General features: G+C 48.4%; 1 protein-coding gene across 2 annotated transcripts in view; it reads left to right on the forward strand.

Annotated features, from left to right (window-relative positions):
- The first annotated feature begins 4,132 nt into the window (after window positions 1-4,132).
- The window catches only part of LOC309553724 (sodium/potassium-transporting ATPase subunit beta-2-like), a 42,685-nt gene continuing 29,943 nt past the window's right edge, over window positions 4,133-16,874 (forward strand). For both annotated transcript variants that reach the window (XM_082255101.1, XM_082255102.1), the window contains exon 1: window positions 4,133-4,256. In XM_082255101.1, the coding sequence (XP_082111227.1) occupies window positions 4,145-4,256 (112 nt within the window). In that variant the 5' untranslated portion in view covers window positions 4,133-4,144. The remainder of the gene's footprint in view (window positions 4,257-16,874) is intronic.

Genomic DNA, 16,874 nt, shown 5'->3' on the forward strand with positions numbered 1-16,874 from the left:
AGCCCATTGTATAATATACAGTATGGGAGAAGAGAAGAGTATACATTGTATAATATACAGTATGGGAGAAGAGAAGAGGATACATTGTATAATATACAGAATGGGAGTGTCAGAATTATTGGGGGATATTAAATAAAAGAAATATGGAGATATTGGTTTACATAGAAATGTTGAGCAGTGGCATCCATTTTGTTAAAGGTTGTTAAAAGTTCAGATCTCCTTCTAAGAAAAGTGTCTATGCAGGAGATTCTTAAACAGTTTACCCAAACATGCTGTGTTGACCTAAGGTGATAAATAAATAGTCTGTTTAACTTTCTTTAGATAAAGTCTAACTGACACTATACCAAGGTAATCTTATCTGTGTTTGGGACCATAAAACACAAGTCAGTATTTTCTGTTTTTAGACCCATTTAAAAATAAGTTTTACAGAGATATTATAATCCTATGTGTAAAAGAATATTAACAATTAAATATATATATATATAACTAACATACATAGATATGTAGAAAACCGTTGTATATTATAATTGTTTCATTCTTGCTAAATCCTAGCTTTAACTGATATTGATGACTCATCTCTGTATGCCAAGAGAGGCTTCAGTAAACATTTGTAAATTGTAAGTTGTAGAAATTAATCATAAAACTTTTCTAACCTTGCCAGAATCTAGAAGGTCTGGATTTGTAAGCTCTTTGTCGATATAAGGTGCAAGTTTATATGTAGGTAAATATTGCTATAGACTGAAGCTCAGAGCAATACAATACTGCCATCTCTGGTGACTGACTACTACTAATTGAAGTCTTAGGTTTAGACAGTCATTTCAAATATATATAGATATATATATTAAATAAGATATATTAATTATATTATGGTGTTACCAGATTTAATCCTTTATTTAGATACATAATGGATATATTAAATGGACATGTAATAGATGAGAGTATGGATAGATTATTATGTTGTTTTGATGATTACTCTTAAATATAATGAAATCATCATTTAATATTCAATATACTGGTCAACCAAGAGGTGTCACCCAATGACCTCACCAGTTAATAAATAAGATGTCCCAACCAATGGGGATGAAGTTACTCCCTCTGGGTTTAACTTATGGTAATTTTAATAGACCTTTGTTCAATACCATATAAAAAGGAGAACCCAGATGTAACACAGGACATTATACAACATACATTACACATACAACAAACACGCTACTACAGCCATGCATAGACTCACCTATACAGACTCCATTTTGCTCCATCATGTTTCTGAAACTTGGAAGGACGCCAAACGGAACTGCTCCCTAACTGGCAACCATCTTGGGAAGGCAGCCCTCTTAAGGACTCTGGTAACGACCATTCTAAGCTAGCAGCCATTTTAAATACGGTAAATATACCTTGTTTTTATTTGATATTATTTACTAAAATTTATTTCATTCCTTAAATGTTTTACATTTCATGCTAAAGGGTAATAACATTACAGTCCCAGCCGTATTAACCATATGTAGATTTTTCTCTAAGAGCTGATTTTTGCTTTTTATATATTTTTATTAATATCAGATTTAGCGCATATTGGCGTATTAGTCTCACGTTTTGCATGGCCTATTCTCGCTCCATCTGCAGTGGAGTGACTATCGGCTGCGCATTGCGCAGACAATTGTGGTCTGATTATATAGAACATTCATTTATGGTTTATACTATACCTGGAGAAAATGTAATCTTGCTTTATTTTTACTTTCATTATTGACTGAAATATACTGTAGATTGTTTTCACTAAGATTGGTATATGCTTTTAAAAAGACATTAATCAATCAAAAGAATTCGCTACATATTGATTTGTGGAAATAAGTTGAGATTCTCCTACCTCACAGATCTTTGCTTATTTACATAAATAGACACTGTTATATTCAGAGCAGTATAAATATTCTAACAGGAGAAGAGAAGAGAAGAGCATACATTGTATAAAATTCAGTATGGGAGAAGAGAAGAGTATACATGGTATAATATACAGTATGGGGGGAAGAGAAGAGCCCATTGTATAATATACAGTATGGGAGAAGAGTATACATTGTATAATATACAGTATGTGGGAAGAGAAGAGCCCATTGTATAATATACAGTATGGTGGAAGAGAAACATATACATTGTATAATATACAGTATGGGAGAAGAGAAGAGTATACATTGTATAATATACAGTATGGGGGAAGAGAAGAGTATACATTGTATAATATACAGTATGGGAGAAGAGTATACATTGTATAATATACAGTATAGGAGAAGAGGAGAGGATACATTGTATAATATACAGTATGGGAGAAGAGTATACATTGTATAATATACAGTATGTGAGAAGAGAAGAGTATACATTGTATAATATACAGTATGGGAGAAGAGAAGAGTATACATTGTATAATATACAGTATGGGAGAAGAGTATACATTGTATAATATACAGTATAGGAGAAGAGAAGAGTATACATTGTATAATATACAGTATGGGAGAAGAGAAGAGTATACATTGTATAATATACAGTATGGGGGAAGAGAAGAGTATACATTGTATAATATACAGTATGGGAGAAGAGTATACATTGTATAATATACAGTATAGGAGAAGAGGAGAGGATACATTGTATAATATACAGTATGGGAGAAGAGTATACATTGTATAATATACAGTATGGGAGAAGAGAAGAGTATACATTGTATAATATACAGTATGGGAGAAGAGAAGAGTATACATTGTATAATATACACTATAGGAGAAGAGAAGAGTATACATTGTATAATATACAGTATGGGAGAAGAGTATACATTGTATAATATACAGTATAGGAGAAGAGGAGAGGATACATTGTATAATATACAGTATGGGAGAAGAGTATACATTGTATAATATACAGTATGGGAGAAGAGAAGAGTATACATTGTATAATATACAGTATGGGAGAAGAGTATACATTGTATAATATACACTATAGGAGAAGAGAAGAGTATACATTGTATAATATACAGTATGGGAGAAGAGTATACATTGTATAATATACAGTATGGGAGAAGAGAAAAGTATACATTGTATAATATACAGTATGGGAGAAGAGTATACATTGTATAATATACAGTATAGGAGAAGAGAAGAGTATACATTGTATAATATACACTATAGGAGAAGAGAAGAGTATACATTGTATAATATACAGTATGAGAGAAGAGAAGAGTATACATTGTATAATATACAGTATGGGGGAAGAGAAGAGTATACCTTGTATAATATACAGTATGGGAGAAGAGAAGAGTATACATTGTATAATATACAGTATGGGAGAAGAGAAGAGTATACGTTGTATAATATACAGTATGGGGGGGAGAGAAGAGTATACATTGTATAATATACAGTATGGGATAAGAGAAGAGTATACATTGTATAATATACAGTATGGGAGAAGTGTATACATTGTATAATATACAGTATGGGAGAAGAGTATACATTGTATAATATACAGTATAGGAGAAGAGAAGAGTATACATTGTATCATATACAGTATGAGAGAAGAGAAGAGTATACATTGTATAATATACAGTATAGGAGAAGAGAAGAGTTTACATTGTATAATATACAGTATGGGAGAAGAGAAGAGTATAAATTGTATAATATACAGTATGGGAGAAGAGAAGAGTATACATTGTATAATATACAGTATGGGAGAAGAGAAGAGTATACATTGTATAATATACAGTATGGGAGAAGAGAAGAGTATACATTGTATAATATACAGTATGGGAGAAGAGTATACATTGTATAATATACACTATAAGAGAAGAGAAGAGTATACATTGTATAATATACAGTATGGGAGAAGAGAAGAGTATACATTGTATAATATACAGTATGGGAGAAGAGAAGAGTATACATTGTATAATATACAGTATGGGAGAAGAGAAGAGCCCATTGTATTATATCCTCTAATAAAGGAGAGTTGTCGGGGGATGGAGGTGACCTCTGATATCAGAGTCTGCCATCTACAGGTGGGGGGGGGAAGGATGGAGGATTAGGAAAATTATGGTGGGGGGGGGGGGGCTATAAGAGGATAAATGGTGAAGGGCAGAGCTGAGCCGGGATCAGAGGCAGCGCACCGGACGGGCAGGATGTCAGATCCCAGCCAGAAGAGAAGCTGTTCCCAGATCATGGATGGGTGGAAGGAGTTTATGTGGAACCCCAGAACCCGGGAGTTCATGGGCCGCACCGCCAGCAGCTGGGGTAAGAGTAGGGGAGGGCATCTATAAGGGTCCTGATACCCCAACCATCCTCCTCTACAGCACCCCACATCACAGTTCAGGGGATCCTCCTCTACAGCACCCCACATCACAGTTCAGGGGGATCCTCCTCTACAGCACCCCACATCACAGTTCAGGGGATCCTCCTCTACATCACCCCACATCACAGTTCAGGAGATCCTCTTCAACAGCACCCCACATCACAGTTCAGGGGATCCTCCTCTACAACTCCCCACATCACAGTTCAGGGGATCCTCCTCTACAGCACCCCACATCACAGTTCAGGGGATCCTCCTCTACAGCACCCCACATCACAGTTCATGGGGTTCCTCCTCAACAGCACCCCACATCACAGTTTACGGGGATCCTCCTCTACAGCACAGCACATCACAGTTCAGGGGATCCTCCTCTACAGCACAGCACATCACAGTTCAGGGGATCCTACTCTACAGCACCCCACATCACAGTTCATGGGGTTCCTCCTCAACAGCACCCCACATCACAGTTTACGGGGATCCTCCTCTACAGCACAGCACATCACAGTTCAGGGGATCCTCCTCTACAGCACAGCGCATCACAGTTCAGGAGATCCTCCTCTACAGCACCCCACATCACAATTCAGGGGGATCCTCCTCTACAGCACCCCACATCACAGTTCATGGGGGATCCTCCTCTACAGCACCCCACATCACAGTTCACAGGGATCCTCCTCTACAGCACCCCGCATCACAGTTCAGGAGATCCTCCTCTACAGCACCCCACATCACAATTCAGGGGGATCCTCCTCTACAGCACCCCACATCACAGTTCAGGGGATCCTCCTCTACAGCACCCCACATCACAGTTCACAGGGATCCTCCTCTACAGCACCCCACATCACAGTTCAGGGGATCCTCCTCTACAGCACCCCACATCACAGTTCAGGGGATCCTCCTCTACAGCACCCCACATCACAGTTCACAGGGATCCTCCTCTACAGCACCCCACATCACAGTTCAGGGGATCCTCTACAGCACCCCACATCACAGTTCACGGGGATCCTCCTCTACAGCACCCCACATCACAGTTCAGGGGATCCTCCTCTACAGCACCCCACATCACAATTCAGGGGGATCCTCCTCTACAGCACCCCACATCACAGTTCAGGGGATCCTCCTCTACAACACCCCACATCACAGTTCACGGGGATCCTCCTCTACAGCACCCCACATCACAGTTCAGGGGGATCCTCCTCTACAGCACCCCACATCACAGTTCACGGGGATCCTCCTCTACAGCACCCCACATCACAGTTCACGGGGATCCTCCTCTACAGCACCCCACATCACAGTTCTCGGGGGTTCTCCTCTACAGCACCCCACATCACAGTTCTCGGGGGTTCTCCTCTACAGCACCCCACATCACAGTTCATGAGGGATCCTCCTCTACAGCACCCCACATCACAGTTCTCGGGGGTTCTCCTCTACAGCACCCCACATCACAGTTCAGGGGATCCTCTACAGCACCCCACATCACAGTTCATGGGGGATCCTCCTCTACCGCACCCCACATCACAGTTCATGGGGGATTCTCCTCTACAACACCCCACATCACAGTTCACGGGGATCCTCCTCTACAGCTCCCCACATCACAGTTCATGGGATCCTCCTCTACCGCACCCCACATCACAGTTCATGGGGGTCCTCTTCAACAGCACCCCACATCACAGTTCAGGGGATCCTCCTCTACAGCACCCCACATCACAGTTCAGGGGATCCTCTACAGCACCCCACATCACGGTTCATGGGGGATCCTCCTCTACAACACCCCACATCACAGTTCATGGGGGTCCTCCTCAACAGCACCCCACATCACAGTTCAGGGGATCCTCTACAGCACCCCACATCACAGTTCAGGGGATCCTCTACAGCACCCCACATCACGGTTCATGGGGGATCCTCCTCTACAACACCCCACATCACAGTTCATGGGGGTCCTCCTCAACAGCACCCCACATCACAGTTCAGGGGATCCTCTACAGCACCCCACATCACAGTTCATGGGGGATCCTCCTCTACAGCACCCCACATCACAGTTCATGGGGGATCCTCCTCTACAGCACCCCACATCACAGTTGATGGGGGATCCTCCTCTACAACACCCCACATCAAAGTTCAGGGGATCCTCCTCTACCGCACCCCACATCACAGTTCATGGGGGATCCTCCTCTACAGCACCCCACATCACAGTTCATGGGGGATCCTCCTCTACAACACCCCACATCACAGTTCATGGGGATCCTCCTCTACCGCACCCCACATCACAGTTCATGGGGATCCTCCTCTACAGCACCCCACATCACAGTTCATGGGGGATCCTCCTCTACAACACCCCACATCACAGTTCATGGGGATCCTCCTCTACAGCACCCCACATCACAGTTCAGGGGATCCTCCTCTACCGCACCCCACATCACAGTTCAGGGGGGATCCTCCTCTACAGCACCCCACATCACAGTTCACGGGGGATCCTCCTCTACAGCACCCCACATCACAGTTCAGGGGATCCTCCTATACAGCTCCCCACATCACAGTTCAGGGGGATCCTCCTCTACAGCACCCCCATCACAGTTCAGGGGATCCTCCTATACAGCTCCCCACATCACAGTTCAGGGGATCCTCCTCTACCGCACCCCACATCACAGTTCAGGGGGGATCCTCCTCTACAGCACCCCACATCACAGCTCAGGGGGATCCTCTTCTACAGCACCCCACATCACAGTTTAGGGGATCCTCCTCTACAGCACCCCCCATCACAGTTTAGGGGATCCTCCTCTACAGCACCCCCCATCACAGTTTAGGGGATCCTCCTCTACAGCACCCCACATCACAGTTCAGGGGATCCTCCTCTACAACACCCCACATCACAGTTCATGGGATCCTCCTCTACAGCACCCCACATCACAGTTCACAGGGATCCTCCTCTACAGCTCCCCACATCACAGTTCATGGGATCCTCCTCTACAGCACCCCACATCACAGTTCAGGGGATCCTCCTCTACAGCACCCCACATCACAGTTCACAGGGATCCTCCTCTACAGCTCCCCACATCACAGTTCAGGGGATCCTCCTCTACAGCACCCCCCATCACAGTTCAGGGGATCCTCCTCTACAGCACCCCACATCACAGTTCAGGGGATCCTCCTCTACAGCACCCCACATCACAGTTCAGGGGGATCCTCCTCTACAGCTCCCCACATCACAGTTCATGGGATCCTCCTCTACAGCACCCCACATCACAGTTCAGGGGGATCCTCCTCTACAGCACCCCACATCACAGTTCAGGGGATCCTCCTCTACAGCACCCCACATCACAGTTCAGGGGGATCCTCCTCTACAGCACCCCACATCACAGTTCATGGGGGATCCTCCTCTACAGCTTCCCACATCACAGTTCAGGGGATCCTCCTCTACAACACCCCACATCACAGTTCAGGGGATCCTCCTCTACAACACCCCACATCACAGTTCACGGGGATCCTCCTCTACAGCTCCCCACATCACAGTTCAGGGGATCCTCCTCAACAGCACCCCACATCACAGTTCATGGGATCCTCCTCTACAGCACCCCACATCACAGTTCAGGGGATCCTCCTCTACAACACCCCACATCACAGTTCAGGGGATCCTCCTCTACAACACCCCACATCACAGTTCAGGGGATCCTCATCTACAGCACCCCACATCACAGTTCATGGGGGATCCTCCTCTACAGCACCCCACATCACAGTTCATGGGATCCTCCTCTACAACACCCCACATCACAGTTCAGGGGATCCTCATCTACAGCACCCCACATCACAGTTCATGGGATCCTCCTCTACAGCTCCCCACATCACAGTTCAGGGGATCCTCCTCAACAGCACCCCACATCACAGTTCATGGGATCCTCCTCTACAGCACCCCACATCACAGTTCATGGGATCCTCCTCTACAACAACCCACATCACAGTTCAGGGGGATCCTCCTCTACAACACCCCACATCACAGTTCAGGGGATCCTCCTCTACAACACCCCACATCACAGTTCAGGGGATCCTCCTCTACAACACCCCACATCACAGTTCAGGGGATCCTCCTCTACAACACCCCACATCACAGTTCAGGGGATCCTCATCTACAGCACCCCACATCACAGTTCATGGGGGATCCTCCTCTACAGCACCCCACATCACAGTTCATGGGATCCTCCTCTACAACACCCCACATCACAGTTCAGGGGATCCTCATCTACAGCACCCCACATCACAGTTCATGGGATCCTCCTCTACAGCTCCCCACATCACAGTTCAGGGGATCCTCCTCAACAGCACCCCACATCACAGTTCATGGGATCCTCCTCTACAGCACCCCACATCACAGTTCATGGGATCCTCCTCTACAGCTCCCCACATCACAGTTCATGGGATCCTCCTCTACAACAACCCACATCACAGTTCAGGGGATCCTCCTCTACAACACCCCACATCACAGTTCACGGGGATCCTCCTCTACAGCACCCCACATCACAGTTCATGGGGGATCCTCCTCTACATGTAACATAAATGTAAGAGTAGGGTAGCTTTGCCTTAGCGAGATATGAAGTGATCTGTAGAAATAGTATAATTGTAGTATTTAGTATCAGTCAATATGTCCTGTTATTAGCACCTGAAAAGGGACAGGACCATTCTCTGGGATAGAGTTGACACCTCAATGCCAATAAAAGTCTCCCATACAAGTGAACAAAAGTTGTCACCTTCCTGAAACCTCAAAGAGAGCTGCTGGTCATCTTGGCTGCGGGGATCCGCAGGGGGCCACGATAGGCTCCAAACAGTCTGCAAGCTTTGATTGGCATCATCAGATTGTGTGTCTTTTTATCTTTTTTGTATTTTTGTAACTGCTTTTGCTTTGCATATATTTCTTATGCACTGCCCACTTTCGGGATATTAAATTATAAAATAATAAGTGACTTCTGTGTACTAAGCTCAGACTCGTATCTCTGGAGAAATTGTTGCATTTTAGTGCCTAATTGCTTGGTCTACGCTACATTCCAATCTGTATGCAATTGCACTGTGTGTTGGCAGATTGCATGCAGATTGTAAACCAGATGTAGATCTGTGTGTGTGTGGTGGCCCAGCAGACCAGTCTGCGGACAAACTGTTGGGTGGTGGCAGGCTATCGTTTGTGGTGTGTGGGTGTGGGGACAGTGGGAAGAGTGATTACCACAGGGGTTCTGGCTTGTAGGATAGCTGGAGGAATTCTAGTAGTGTGTGATAATTGCTAGACTGCTCCCCCACCATTAGAGTGCACCAGATTGTATGTAAGATTTGTATCTGCCTGTGTGTGGCTAGCCAGCTGTATTGGAGTGGAGTCTCCCTCTAGTGGTGACCAAAGGCAGTGCGGGCTGTGAAAGTGTCACAGCCAGTCTTATTACTCAGTAGGAATTTCCCTTATTCCCTTATACTCCCCAGTCACCAAACCACGTCTCGGTTAGCTAGTCGCCGTGGGCGTGGTCGATCGTGACACTCCTCTACAGCACCCCACATCACAGTTCACAGGGATCCTCCTCTACTGCACCCCACATCACAGTTCAGGGGGATCCTCCTATACAGCACCCCATCACAGTTCACAGGGATCCTCCTCTACAGCACCCCACATCACAGTTCATGGGGATCCTCCTCTACAGCACCCCACATCACAGTTCACAGGGATCCTCCTCTACAGCACCCCACATCACAGTTCAGGGGGATCCTCCTCTACAGCTCCCCACATCACAGTTCACAGGGATCCTCCTCTACATCACCCCACATCACAGTTCAGGGGATCCTCCTCTACAGCACCCCACATCACAGTTCACAGGGATCCTCCTCTACAGCTCCCCACGTTACAGTTCAGGGGATCCTCCTCTACAGCACCCCACATCACAGTTCACAGGGATCCTCCTCTACAGCTCCCCACATCACAGTTCAGGGGGATCCTCCTCTACAGCTCCCCACATCACAGTTCATGGAGTTTCTCCTCTACAACACCCCACATCACAGTTCACGGGGGATCCTCCTCTACAGCACCCCACATCACAGTTCACGGGGATCCTCCTCTACCGCACCCCACATCACAGTTCAGGGGATCCTCCTCTACAGCTCCCCACATCACAGTTCACAGGGATCCTCCTCTACAGCTCCCCACATCACAGTTCAGGGGGATCCTCCTCTACAGCACCCCACATCACAGTTCATGGAGTTTCTCCTCTACAACACCCCACATCACAGTTCACGGGGGATCCTCCTCTACAGCACCCCACATCACAGTTCAGGGGGATCCTCCTCTACCGCACTCCACATCACAGTTCACGGGGGATCCTCCTCTACAGCTCCCCACATCACAGTTCATGGAGTTTCTCCTCTACAACACCCCACATCACAGTTCACGGGGGATCCTCCTCTACAGCACCCCACATCACAGTTCAGGGGGATCCTCCTCTACCGCACTCCACATCACAGTTCACGGGGGATCCTCCTCTACAGCACCCCACATCACAGTTCAGGGGGATCCTCCTCTACAGCTCCCCACATCACAGTTCATGGAGTTTCTCCTCTACAACACCCCACATCACAGTTCACGGGGGATCCTCCTCTACAGCACCCCACATCACAGTTCACGGGGATCCTCCTCTACCGCACCCCACATCACAGTTCAGGGGATCCTCCTCTACAGCTCCCCACATCACAGTTCAGGGGATCCTCCTCTACAGCTCCCCACATCACAGTTCAGAGGATCCTCCTCTACAGCTCCCCAAATCCCAGTTCAGGGGATCCTCCTCTACAGCACCCCCCATCACAGTTCACAGGGATCCTCCTCTACAGCTCCCCACATCACAGTTCACAGGGATCCCCCTCTACAGCTCCCCACATCACAGTTCACGGGGATCCTCCTCTACAGCACCCCACATCACAGTTCACAGGGATCCCCCTCTACAGCTCCCCACATCACAGTTCACAGGGATCCTCCTCTACAGCACCCCACATCACAGTTCAGGGGATCCTCCTCTACAGCACCCCCCATCACAGTTCAGGGGATCCTCCTCTACAGCTCCCCACATCACAGTTCAGAGGATCCTCCTCTACAGCTCCCCAAATCACAGTTCAGGGGATCCTCCTCTACAGCACCCCCCATCACAGTTCACAGGGATCCTCCTCTACAGCACCCCACATCACAGTTCACGGGGATCCTCCTCTACAGCACCCCACATCACAGTTCATGGGGATCCCCCTCTACAGCTCCCCACATCACAGTTCATGGAGTTTCTCCTCTACAGCACCCCATATCACAGTTCACGGGGATCCTCCTCTACAGCACCCCACATCACAGTTCACGGGGGATCCTCCTCTACAGCACCCCACATCACAGTTCAGGGGATCCTCCTCTACAGCACCCCACATCACAGTTCACTGAGATTCTCCTCTACAACACCCCACATCAAAGTTCACGGGGGATCCTCCTCTACAACACCCCACATCACAGTTCACGGGGGATCCTCCTCTACAACACCCCACATCACAGTTCAGGGGGATCCTCCTCTATAGATGAGTTTGGGGTGGACAAGGCGCTGATGAGTTGTTGGGAGTTTGGGATGGACAAGGCGCTGATGAGTTGTTGGGAGTTTGAGATGGACAAGGTGCTGATGAGTTGTCAGGGTTTGGTATGGAGAAGGCGCTGATGAGTTGTTGGGAGTTTGGGATTGACAAGGTGCTGAAGAGTTGTTAGGGGTTTGGGATGGACAAGGTGCTGATGAGTTGTTGGGGGTTTGGGATGGACAAGGTGCTGACGAGTTGTTGGGAGTTTGGGATGGACAAGGTGCTGATGAGTTGTTAGGGGTTTGGGATGGACAAGGTGCGGATGAGTTGTTGGGAGTTTGGGATGGACAAGGTGCTAATGAGTTGTTGGGGGTTTGGGATGGACAAGGTGCTGATGAGTTGTTGGGGGTTTGGGATGGACAAGGTGCTGATGAGTTGTTGGAAGTTTGGGATGGACAAGGCGCTGATGAGTTGTTGGGAGTTTGGGATAGACAAGGTGCTGATGAGTTGTTGGGAGTTTGGGATAGAGAAGGCGCTGATGAGTTGTTGGGAGCTTGGGATGGACAAGGTACTGATGAGTTGTTGGGAGTTTGGGATAGAGAAGGCGCTGATGAGTTGTTGGGAGTTTGGGATAGAGAAGGTGCTGATGAGTTGTTGGGAGTTTGGGATGGAGAAGACGCTGATGAGTTGTTGAGGATTTGGAATAGAGAAGACGCTGATGAGTTGTTGGGAGTTTGGGGTGGACAAGGTGCTGATGAGTTGTTGGGAGTTTGGGATAGAGAAGGTGCTGATGGGTTGTTGGGAGTTTGGGATGGATGAGGTGCTGATGAGTTGTTAGGGGTTTGGGATAGACAAGGCACTTATGAGTTTTGGAAGTTTGGTATAGAGAAGGTGCTTATGAGTTTTGGAAGTTTGGTATAGAGAAGGTGCTTATGAGTTGTTGGGGGTTTGGGATGGAGAAGGTGCTGATGAGTTGTTGGGAGTTTAGGGTAGACAAGGTGCTGATGAGTTGTTGGGGATTTGGAATAGAGAAGACGCTGATGAGTTGTTGAGGATTTGGAATAGAGAAGACGCTGATGAGTTGTTGGGAGTTTGGGAAGGACAAGGCGCTGATGAGTTGTTGGGTGTTTGGGAAGGACAAGGTACTGATGAGTTGTTGGGAGTTTGGGAAGGACAAGGCGCTGATGAGTTGTTGGGTGTTTGGGATTGACAAGGTGCTGATGAGTTGTTCGGAGTTTGGGATGGATCAGGAGCTGAGGATTTGCTGCAGGCCACACAGCTTGGGCTGGTCCTTATTGGTCAGTAGGGCTTCATGGTGGTATGACTGCTGTTTTGTAGGTGTCCCAGTATGATAGCGTCCTCTTCTGTACTGCGTGTAGTAAGGAAAATTTGCCCAACTCAGACCGGCAGGCACTGTGGGAGGAGCTCCGATGGCGTTGAAAGAGGTGCTAGCAGAATTCTAGCTGGAATATTTCTGTCAGGCTGCGGTCCCATTTGGATTAGTCTGGGTGGGTGACAGGACCCCAAACTTCACTACCATAAAGAAGGATTGGTTCCATAAGCCAGACCCTCACCAGTGTATTTAGGTGGTCCAGATTTCTCCTAATGCTATAGAAGGCTCTTCATGCCTTGTCTTTTAGGGCCTCTATGGCTGGCTTGAATCCTTCTGATTGGATTTCTAGGCCAAGGTATGTGTAGCTGTTAGTTGTGTAATGTAACGGAAGGGCTCTGTGTTTGTTCTGTGTTCTTCCTTTGGAATGCCATGGTTTTTGTTCTCTTTGAGTTGATAGGTAGCAGGGCCGGGACAAAGGGTGGGCAGAAGGGAGGGCTGCCCTTTGCGCAATGGTTTATTGCAGAGATAGGGGTGCCCTGACCTAACCCTAAGGGAAAGGGGGGCACAGTTTGGCATCTTTGCCCTGGGTGCTGGATGATCTTGTACCGGCACTTATAGGTGTATTTCTCCAGCACTTCCAGGCTGTCTTGTAGGCCTTTCTCTGTTGGTGACAGAAGTAGGAGGTCATCTGCATACAACAGGAACTTCACCTCGGTGTCATGCAGAGTCAGTCCAGGTGCTGGAGAGGATTCTAGAGCTGCAGCCAGTTCATTGATGTGGATGTTAACCAGTTGCTGACTGTGTTACTGCGGCAGCTCCGCTCTATTGAGCGAAATTACGTACCTGCACCTCACTTTGTGCAATAGCCTCTAGGGGGCGTTGCAATCATTGGGTCCCGCGGACCTGATGTCTATCGGCCACCCGCGATCATTCCCGTGAGAGGCAGGACGGCGGTCTGCCAGAGGGGAAGATGGAGATGTTTCTGCTAATCAGGAACACGGATCTCTGTCTTCCCCCAGTCAGAGCCCCTCCCCCACAGTAAGCAAGCACTCCCTAGGAACACAGTTAACCCTTTGATTGCCCCTGATGTTAACCCTTTCCCTGCCAGTGTCATTAGTAGAGTGACAGTGCATATTATTTAGGACTGATCACTGTATTGGTGTCACTGGTCCCCAACAAAGTGTAAAAAGTGTCAGTTAGTGTCCGATTTGTCAGCTGCAATGTCGCAGTCCCACTATAAGTCGCTGATTGCCACCATTACTAGGACTGTGCCAGGGGTAGATGGACATGGTCCTCGATGGGACTGTGCCGGGGGGTAGATGGACATGGTCCTCAATGTGACTGTGCCGGGGGTAGATGGACATGGTCCTCGATGGGACTGTGCCGGGTGTAGATGGACATGGTCCTCGATGGGACTGTGCAAGGTGTAGATGGACATGGTCCTCGATGGGACTGTGCAGGGTGTAGATGGACATGGTCCTCGATGGGACTGTGCAGGGTGTAGATGGACATGGTCCTCAATGTGACTGTGCCGGGGGTAGATGGACATGGTCCTCGATGGGACTGTGCCGGGTGTAGATGGACATGGTCCTCGATGGGACTGTGCAAGGTGTAGATGGACATGGTCCTCGATGGGACTGTGCAGGGTGTAGATGGACATGGTCCTCGATGGGACTGTGCAGGGTGTAGATGGACATGGTCCTCGATGGGACTGTGCAGGGTGTAGATGGACATGGTCCTCGATGGGACTGTGCCGGGTGTAGATGGACATGGTCCTCGATGGGACTGTGCAGGGTGTAGATGGACATGGTCCTCGATGGGACTGTGCAGGGTGTAGATGGACATGGTCCTCGATGGGACTGTGCAGGGTGTAGATGGACATGGTCCTCGATGGGACTGTGCAGGGTGTAGATGGACATGGTCCTCGATGGGACTGTGCCGGGTGTAGATGGACATGGTCCTCGATAGGACTGTGCAAGGTGTAGATGGACATGGTCCTCGATGGGACTGTGCAGGGTGTAGATGGACATGAATGAACCCCGCCTGACTTCTGCTAAGGACGTTGTGTTGTGTCAGGAAGGTGAGGATACTGAGGAATAGTTTCCCAGTGTGCTGCTGTCACATCTCCCCCTGAAGTTGGCCGGACCCATCACCTCTCATACATGGGAGTTATGAGGCCATGGTTCCCGCACCTCCCCTTCCCTCGCCTCTCCTTATCTCCTCTCATCTTCTCTTCTCTTCTCTCCTTATCTCCTCTCCTCTTCTCTCCTCTCCTCTTCTCTTCTCTCCTCTCCTCTTCTCTCCTCTCCTCTTCTCTTCTCTTCTCTCCTCTCCTCTTCTCTCCTCTCCTCTTCTCTCCCTCTCCTGATCTCTCCTCTCCTCTTCTCTCCTCTCCTCTCCTCTCCTCTCCTCTCCTCTCCTTTCCTCTTCTCTTCTCTTCTCTTCTGTTCTCTTCTCTCCTCTCCTCTTCTCTCCTCTTCTCTCCTCTCCTGTTCTCTCCTCTCTCTTCTCTCCTCTCCTCTTCTATCCTCTCCTCTCCTCTCCTGATCTCTCCTCTCCTCTTCTCTCCTCTCCTTATCTCCTCTCCTCTTCTCTTCTCTTCTCTTCTCTTCTCTTCTCTTCTCTTCTCTCCTTATCTCCTCTACTCTCTCTCTCTCCTCTCTCTCCCCTCTCCCTCTCTCCTCTCTCTCTCTCTCCTCTCCCCCTCTCTCCTCTCTCTCTCCTCTCTCTCCTCTCTCTCTCTCTCCCTCCCTCCCTCTTTTCTCTCTCGCCTCCTCTCTCCCTCTCTCCCCTCTATCTCTCCTCTCTCCTCTTTCCTCTCTCTCCTCTCTCCTCTCTCTCTCTCTTGCTCTCTCTGCTCTCTCTCTCCTCTCCTCTCCTCTCCTCTCCTCTCTCTCTCTATCTCTCCTCTCCTCTCTCCCTCTCTCCTCTCTCTTTCTCTCTCTCTCCTCTCTCTTTCTTCTCTCTCGCTCCTCTCTCTCTCCTCTCTTCTCTGTCCATCTCTCTCCTCTCTCTCTCTCTCTCTCTCCTCTCTCTCTATCCTCTATCCCTCTCTCCTCTCTCTCTCCTCTCTCACTCTCCTCTATCCCCCCCCTCTCTCTCTCTCCTCTCTCTTTCTCTCTCTCTTCTCCTCTCTCTCCTCTCTCCCTCTCTCTCCCCTCTCCACTCTCTCTCCTCTTTCCTCTCTCTCTCTCTCTCTCTCTCTCTCTCCTCTCTGTCCTCTATCTCTCCTCTCTCTCTCCTCTCTCTCTCTCCCCTCTCCTCTCTCTCTCCCCTCTCCTCTCTCTCCCCTCTCCTCTCTCCCCCTCCCTCTCTCTTCTCTCTCTCTCTCCCCTCTCCTCTCTCTTTCTCTCCTCTCTCTCTCTCCCCCCTCTCTCTCTTCTCTCTCTCTCTCTCCCCTCTCCTCTCTCTCTCTCTTCTCTCTCTCTCTCTCTCTCTCTCTCTCTCTCTGCCCTCTCCTCTCTCTCCCCTCTCCTCTCTCCCCTCTCTCTCCCCTCTCTCTCTCTCTTCCCTCTCTCCTCTCTCTCTCCCCTCTCCTCTCTCTCTCCCATCTCCTCTCTCTCTCTCTCTCTCTCTCTCTCTCCCCTCTCTCTCTCCCCTCTCCCCCCTCTCTCTCTCCTCTCTCTCCCTCCCCTCTCCTCTCTCTCTCCCTCTCCTCTCTCTCTCTCTCTCTCTC

Source organism: Pelophylax lessonae, assembly GCF_965119305.1.
Source record: "Pelophylax lessonae genome assembly, chromosome: 4".
NCBI lineage: Eukaryota > Metazoa > Chordata > Amphibia > Anura > Ranidae > Pelophylax > Pelophylax lessonae.